At 51.4% G+C, this 8,193-nt stretch overlaps 1 protein-coding gene across 1 annotated transcript; it reads left to right on the top strand.

Moving 5' to 3' along the window:
- The first annotated feature begins 947 nt into the window (after positions 1–947).
- On the top strand, positions 948–2,638 carry LOC144168510 (uncharacterized). Its single transcript, XM_077697480.1, has 2 exons — positions 948–1,202; positions 1,741–2,638. The coding sequence occupies exons 1-2, from the start codon at positions 948–950 to the stop codon at positions 2,167–2,169; spliced, it is 684 nt and encodes a 227-aa protein (XP_077553606.1). The 3' UTR covers positions 2,170–2,638.
- The last annotated feature ends 5,555 nt before the right edge of the window (positions 2,639–8,193 follow it).

The following is an 8,193-nucleotide window of genomic DNA, read 5'->3' as shown; positions in this document are numbered from 1 at the left end:
TACTCGCAGGACCACTGTATGTCGTTGCTATGTTTCTGACCGTATTTGCACCTGGCTTGTTCTCGTTACGGCAGGTAGTAATCGTTTCGTGAAACATTGGGTATGCTCGACAAACAGGGTCACGTAAGATAATGACGCTTACGCTAATCGGCCAGTGTCGTGTGAGACAGCCCCAAAGCACGAGACTTCTGGGCAACTTAACAACCACAGGGCACGCAGTACCAACAACAGTACGCACTGATACTTCTATGTTTACGTGTACTTTCGTAACTTCCATTGTATACCCCACAGTTCTTACTGCCGTAAAATGAATATGCATTACATTTGAGCGAAAATAGCTCTTCTGCAAGCTTATAAACCCTGCCTAAAGCGGGGGGCACATGTCCATCCGAGCAATCCGGTTTCCGACGCGGCGCGTCCAAATATCTGGCAGGTTGGATGCGCGCGGGAGAGGGCCGCGCTGCGGGTCATCCGGCGGCCAAACCGGTTCTCGGCGCGAAGACGCGTGCGGGAACGCGTGCTTTTCCGCTCATGTGTTCGACCCTTTAACTTGCGTTTGCTTTTGCCGGCCCCAGCGATCGCACAGCTGTTCATATTATGTCATAGGTTCTAATGCGGGAAATGAGCTAGCGAGTCGCATGACCATTCCCTTTTTTCCTCGTTATATATCTTGCTTGAGCGAAGTTTACGTTAAAAGTGGTGTCAGTATGATTCTAACGAGACAATCGTTCGAATAAACCAAACTTGTATTTTGTCTGCACGGCCCATTTAACTCATTGCACCTCTACGTGGCTGATTGTAGATCTAAAGTCACTGTAATTCGTTTTATCCCGATCAAGTGTTACGTGCGCGCCATCTACCGAGGCTCATCATAGTCGTCATCATAACCACCGCCACCATCATCATCATGCTTGCGTCCCTTGCGAGGGGGCCTGACAGCGGCGGCCATGGCGGCGGCGGGTTCCCTGTGCGCCTGGTTCCTGGCAGCGCTGTTGCAGGCCGCGGCTGCCGGGATCGACCAGGCGCCGTCTGCCGGGCTGGTGGACGTGTCCGGGCGCCGGGTGTCGCTGCCCATGGGTCCCGCCGCCGATCAACCCGGCCTGCTCAGCATAAACGGGAGCCTGGTCGACGTCCACGACAGCCGCCTGCCGGCTCTGCTGCTCAGCTTGTACCGCAACATGTCCCGCCTCGTACTCCGAGATGCTCAGGCAAGGCCCCTCCCTCCGTGGCTGTCGCTCGCGCGAACAGGGTTTTTCATTTCACCCCAACCCGCGTCCCGTTCCTTGGTGTCCTACTTGTCGTCCACACGATGCACCCCATGCCCTCTAAGCCAAAATATTGCAATGTATATCAATGGCTGATTTCGGGAGTGCAGTTACTTTGCTTATGGAGGCAAGGATAAGCGGCTTTGGATCGATAAAGTATCAATGCTGGCACGAACAACCATGTGTTGAGACGGAAGGTTGACCGAGGGAGGGGGGTATGGGCAGTCCCGCGTCTTGTATAATTTATTGGTCGATTAATGACAAAGAAAACGTTTAATGCGAGATTTGACTTACTGGTGTTCCGATGAGAGTAGCAGAGATCGTACGAAAGAACGAATTAGACAGCGTGATCATGAATTAACTCAACCGTTGTATCATGGTAACGCATTCCTAAGGATGCACATTGATGGACTTTTCATTTTTACCCTGGTGGGTACACAACGGATCGCAAACCAACTATGCGTCTCTCTACTAGCAGGACTCCAAGTCGAGGGCCGCCCTTCGGCGCACCTTGCAGGCCTCCATGCTCGAGAGCATCGAGACTTACGTGGTGCCGCGCATGGACAAAGACAAGCAGGCCCAGATACGCCAGCTCAAATTCGGCTCCGCCACGGACGGCTTCTACACGGCCGAGCGGTTCGTCCTGGTCTCCATAATTGTGGTCGTGCTCACCGTGTCACTGGTCGTCTTCTCCTACTGGTTCGTGGCGTACATCATCAAGGGCGCCATGCGGCGAAGCCCCTCCGACATTGCCCTCACCGAGCTGGAAGACCTGGACCTGTACTCGACCGAGGACGAGGGTTCCTCGGCGGCTCGGTACAATCGGGTCAGAGAAGTCGACCTCGGGCAGCGGAGGGCAACTGCAGCCAGCGCGCCTCGTGGATACAAACTCTTGGTCCCGTGAGGCCAAGCCTGCACTAGCCTCCGTGCATGCCTGTGACTGTAAAATACTTACGAAGCCAGCCATAAGCGATATGATCGACATCTGGATAGTAGTGACAGAGTTAGCATTGTGTTGATTCGTTATTTGTGCGCCCATGGGAGGCTTGCCATTCGTGCAGGTTGGTATTGTTGCGCATGCGCGCGGAAATTCGTTATTGGAAGTGTTATATTGAAGCTACACGGTTATCTGGACACGAACACGCCAGTACTTCTTTTCAAGCGCATGTCATGTCCCACTTGGCCTGGTAGTATACGTACTGTACGTTCAAAGTAAAGTTGGCCGAGGTGAAATTAGAGTGCAGTTGGCTCTTAATTGGGGATGTCAACCCATCCTCCCAAGAGGAAGAGAAGTGGTCTAGGACTGCAATAGTGGTATTCTTCAGGTAAGGAACAATGCAGATGAAACCACAAAATGAATACCCCACACCTCACGCAACGCTCTTCAGGCCCTGTGAGGTATTATTAATAAATAAATCTCCGCAGTCACGGGTCCAATGAGCTTGATGTCCCTTTTCGTGTACAGCTTACTGTATGAAGCACCGCCTCAAAACCCACGGTCACATCAAGAGCCTCAGTCGGAGAGAACCCCCCCCCCCCCCCCCCACACACACACACATACACACTCGTCTTTATTCCATTGCGCCAAAGGGGCTTGATGCAACCAATGTTCGTAACCAATTTCCTGCCATTTTTACACCTTTGCCTGTTTGCTCTAATGTCATGACGTGTGACCAAAGTCCAGCAACGTGTGTCAAAATCGGCGCGGGCTGGAAAGTCGTCAGGCAAAATGTCGTCGTTGCATCCTTCCCTTTCGATGTTGCATCCTTCCCTTTCGAGCTTAAAACGTGCCTCTCGCACACCCCTACCTGCGGGTACAATCATAGGGTACAACGCTACGGGATAACCAGGGCGGGGACAAATCACGGTAATCTCGTTCAAGGCAAGCCATAAGGGGACACTGAAGTGAATTTGTCAGGCGCCTGTTTTTGCTTGCACTGCGTAGTCTGGCTCAGATGAACACACTTTTCATCATTTATCAGGGCGTTAAGGCGGTAATTATATTATGAAGCCTAAAAGAAGAAAAACTGCCATGCGCGGATTTCGGCGGCCGCACCAACAGCAGTGACGTCGATACAAGGTGCTACGTGATTTGATGATGTTCAAGATTAAAATTCAAAACAGTTTCGGTTTCGGTTCTGTGAAACAACATGCTTTGCATTCGACGTTATCGTTGGATGGGCACTCTCGATATCTCAGTAATCGGCATACCGCGATTCTGCCATGTTGTCGGCTGTAAAATGTGTCAGATAAATAAGCCTACCAGCACGGTTTGGAATCGTAACAATCACAAGCCGAGGCGAACGCAGTGGATGAGCGCGCTCCGCGTCACCGCAGACGCTCAAATGCGATGCGTTTTTCCCCCATCTTTGGAGCTTGCCTGGCTCGGTGACTCGATTCGCACCAGGCCTGATTCGGGACTGGACTGGAAAGCAGTAGGTGCTCAGGCAGAACCACGTCAACGAAAACTCGCCAGCGCGTCAGTGTCAGTCTGCACGCGTTCTGCGAACTTGCTCTTGGAGCAAAACGTTACAGCGCGAGAAGGGTGAATTAAGTATCAAAAACATTGCCCCCCCCCCCCCCCCCCAAAAAAAAAAAAAAAAAAACTTGATCGGGTTTGCAACTTGCTAAACTATATTATAGTTCTCCAGACCACTAGGCCATTAGTTTATTTTCTCTATTGACCGCTAGGCCATAAGCTAGCGATGCCAGAGGCGGATATATAAAGTATATAATGTATAGCCAGTTTACATTTTTATTTAGTTTCAGCACTTTATGCAGCTTAGATAACTATAGCGGCTCGTGCAGTAAGCGCCCCCGAATCCCGACAAAAATCCTTGGACGGAAAAGCGTTCGCACATGTGTGGTCGTGCTGATGACCGCTGTGCTAGTTCACCCAGCACAAAGTGCTCCCCGCACCCTGTTGTTACGCTGTACGATAAAAGTTTTGGTTGATTTTAATTTCTTAGTACCTATATAACTTCGCTGTCTCTTCTCCCGCCCTAATTGACCTTAGATTTTTCTGCTAGCATACCAGTCAGCAAAGCGCCGACGCATGTGCGCGTGTGTGGAGCGACTTGGTTAGAGCTTGATACAGTCTACAAATTAACGAACTAAAGGCCATTCTTCCAGGCACAAACGTGTCGTGGCTAGTTTCAAATGAGTGAACGAATTTCGAAGACCCGCCGGCCGCTGGCCGACTAAACGCTGGACCGACTGATCCTGTCGGAGGTTCGGCAAGCCGTGTGGTAGCGCAGTCAAGCCAAGCCATCTTGTTTTGACGTCATGCGAAACTTCAGAGCAAATCGGCGAGGAGGATGCAGACAGCATTTTCGAATTGATTTTTCTACTGAATAAAGTCGCGTAAACGCAATGAGAGCGGTCGAAACATGGCCCATGAACACACTTTTCATCGTTTATCAGGGTGTTAAGGCGATTGATATTATAAAGCCTAAAAGAAGAAAAACTGCCGTGCGCGGGTTGCGGCGGCCGCACCAACAGCAGTGACGTCGATACAATTTGCGCTTGCAATCCCGCAATGTTTACAGTCACTGCGGTGTCTTTTTAAGAGAGTACTGACACTTTTTTTTTCACTTTCGGTCTCTATGCTGTAAAGAATATCTATTGCCCCAGTGATTACGAAAATCGAATTAAAAACGGCCATCCGCCAGCATAGAATTAATTATGACACATTAATTTATTCCAACCAGTTTCAACTTCGGTCGCCGCGGGGCAAAATGGCCATTCAAATGCAAGCCGGACGGCCTTACGTCGCGGATGCAAACATGCTGGTGGGGGCGTCAATCGAAAACCCGTGATGTCAGGGACGTTTGCCGCGTCGTCTGCTACGACTGGTCCGCGCTGTTCCGCACAGCCGACATGTCGTCTGAATCGTCAGACTTGGATGAGCCGCTGCCACCGGAGCATAGCGGCTAGCGTAGGCTTCACGCTACGGTGGCGGGTTACCGGCACCCGACCGCGCATGCGCGCGCGGGGAGGGCGAGGAGGTTGCCCCTCAGTGGAGAGAAGGCGCGGGCATGGCGAAGGCCGGCCGGCGGAACTAATCCCCCCACCGGAACGAATTTTCACCTACCCAGTCGGGCCCCGCTACCCGCCGCCGTAGCGTTAGCGGGCGGTACCCGGTATGCTAAAACTGCAAACCCAAACCTAAAGCTGCAAACCCAAACCAGAGAGAGAGAGAGAGAGGGAACATTTAATGGTAAAAGCGAGGTTAGCCGAGCCATAGCGCTTAGCATGCTACGCCATATGAATGAACGAAAACATAATGGTCTGTGAACTAAAATAAATAAATAAATAAATAAATAAAAAACGAGGTGTTGCGCACGAGTGTTCAACCGCATTTACAGAGTTTGGAAAGCACATACACAGAGTTTCGAAGTTAAGTTGGTCACAGCACTTGTTCCAAGCCAGTACTACGCAAGAACACCAACAGAGCTTTGGTAGCCCGTTCGTCCTGCCGTGGGTCCAACCAAGGGCCCAAAACTGCCCTTAGTTCAAGGCTACAACCCAAACTCCTCACTATTGCACGTTACCAAACTCCTGTTGAGTTTATTTCAGCTCTCTCAAAAGTTGCACTATTTTGTCTAACACATTTTGTCGAATTGTTCCTCCAATAATTATCTCGGGAAATAATTGGCCAAATGAAAAAATAATGCCACATTTGAAATCAGTGGGGAAAACACAGCAAGACTGACAAGTTTAACAGAGTTTACTTTAAAAAAAATCAAAACATCCCCCTCGCGAGGGACACGATCAAATGCAGAGCATTTCCGCGGGAATCCAACGCGGCGAGAGGGTGTTGCGCACGTCCCCACTTGTGCGCCCGAACCGAACGCGGCGAGAGAGGGTGTTGCGAGCGGAGAGAAGGCGAGGAGGACGCGGGGGAGAGGGCGCACCTGTGGCCGACGGTTGAATGGTTGAATGAGTCAAGGATATAAGGCGCGTGCGTAACCTTCCATTCTGTGTCGGCATTGTGGAGCAGTCTTTTTTTTTTATTATTGCCTGCTTTGACATTTGTACAGCACATCACACATCATGTCATGTAATGATATGACAACCCTACTTGGCTGACTACTTGGCTTTAAAACTTTTCACACTAAATCGTCAAGCACAGGCAACCACTCAGGGGGATCATCCTCAGCACGAAACACTTCCCGTATATACTGTACGCTTTCAATGAAATTTTCCCTGACAGGCCGGGCATTTATATCCGCATTCCTCACCGCCATTCTCGTCCTCCATATACTATGAAGGCTGAGGAGCATGATCAAATCGTACGGCACCCCGCCCTCATTTTTTTCAGGTAAGAACCGAATTCCACGCGGCGTTATGGGTAAGTCTTTCTTTAACGTACGTTGGAGGACGTCCCAGTGGAACACTGGGTCCCAACAGTCGATGAAGACGTGATTAATAGTTTCCGGCTTTTTGCACAGTCTGCAGTCGGTTGTCCACGGCACAAAAATACCTCTTTCTGCCAACCAAGTATCTACGGGAAGGGTTTCACTGTGTAGTTTAAAAAAAAAGGACTTCATTGCAGGCTTCACAGGCATACTTTTAACCCTCCTTAAAACATCAAGCCCTGTGCCCTCACCGTATAACGACCTATACAGTGGCACAGGTAAACAAACATGGTAGAGCGCCGTGTACCTTGCGTTCCGCCCGCAGTGTCGTGGGATCGAAACCTGGCGCCGCAAGGCATTATTTTTTTATATAGTGTAGGGGGAGCGATGCGGACTGCGGGATGCGGACTACGGACGCCAACGCGGGTGACATCGTGAGTTACTGAAATGCTCTGCATTTAAAATTCCCTCGCACTTCCCCGAGGGGGAGAGTGTGTAAGTGCGAATGCACGGTTGTTGATTGCGCGATTACGGTGGATATTGTGATCTTGGAGTGGAGAGGAGGCGCCCAACACCCGCAGTCACTGAGCGGAGAGAGGAGGAGGAGAGTAGCGCCCGCCGTTAAGGCGAGGGCTACACGAGCGCCCTCACGCGTCGGAATGCGGAGCGCCCGCTACGCGAGCGAGAGCTCTCCCGCCCGAAGTGGAGAGGAGGCGCCCAACACCCGCAGTCACTGAGCGGAGAGAGGAGGAGGAGAGTAGCGCGCGCCCATCTCCCCCCGTTGCTAGGGAAGACGGGGAGGAAGACGAGGAGCGCGCGCACCCGCAGCTGTTGCTATGCGGACGACGGCGGCGGACGATTCAGGCTCGCTTAAGAAGTGCATTCGCACTTAAAAAAATGGCTATCTGTAATTATCTCGGGAAATAATTGGCCAAATGAAAAAATAATGCCATATTTGAAATCACTGGGGAAAACACGGCAAGACTGACAAGTTTAACAGAGTTTACTTAAAATATTCCCTCGCACTTCCCCGAGGGGGAGAGTGTGTAAGTGCGAATGCACGGTTGTTGATTGCGCGATTACGGTGGATATCGTGATCTTGGAGTGGAGAGGAGGCGCCCAACACCCGCAGTCACTGAGCGGAGAGAGGAGGAGGAGAGTAGCGCCCGCCGTTAAGGCGAGGGCTACACGAGCGCCCTCACGCGTCGGAATGCGGAGCGCCCGCTACGCGAGCGAGAGCTCTCCCGCCCGAAGTGGAGAGGAGGCGCCCAACACCCGCAGTCACTGAGCGGAGAGAGGAGGAGGAGAGTAGCGCGCGCCCATCTCCCCCCGTTGCCAGGGAAGATGGGGAGGAAGACGAGGAGCGCGCGCACCCGCAGCTGTTGCTATGCGGACGACGGCGGCGGACGATTCAGGCTCGCTTAAGAAGTGCATTCGCACTTAAAATTAAAGTTTTTTTAAGAGCAGTGTCCCCCCTTAAGGGGAACATTGGCCTTGAACAATTTCTTTTAATTTTCAAGTAAACTTTGTGAAACTTGTCAGACTTCCTACGAGTCTTTTTCCTACTG

Source organism: Haemaphysalis longicornis, unplaced genomic scaffold (assembly GCF_048455015.1).
Source record: "Haemaphysalis longicornis isolate Haplotype H1 unplaced genomic scaffold, Haemaphysalis longicornis Haplotype H1 scaffold_2, whole genome shotgun sequence".
In the NCBI taxonomy this organism is placed as follows: Eukaryota; Metazoa; Arthropoda; class Arachnida; order Ixodida; family Ixodidae; genus Haemaphysalis; species Haemaphysalis longicornis.
This window is presented reverse-complemented; position numbering and strand designations above follow the sequence as displayed.

Excerpts from the sequence above, each read along its gene's own strand:
- LOC144168510 (XM_077697480.1), top strand. The coding sequence starts at position 948 with ATGGCGGCGGCGGGTTCCCTGTGCGCCTGGTTCCTGGCAGCGCTGTTG. Across the intron at positions 1,203-1,740 it reads CCCGCCTCGTACTCCGAGAT|CAGGACTCCAAGTCGAGGGC; the intron begins GCTCAGGCAAGG and ends TCTCTCTACTAG.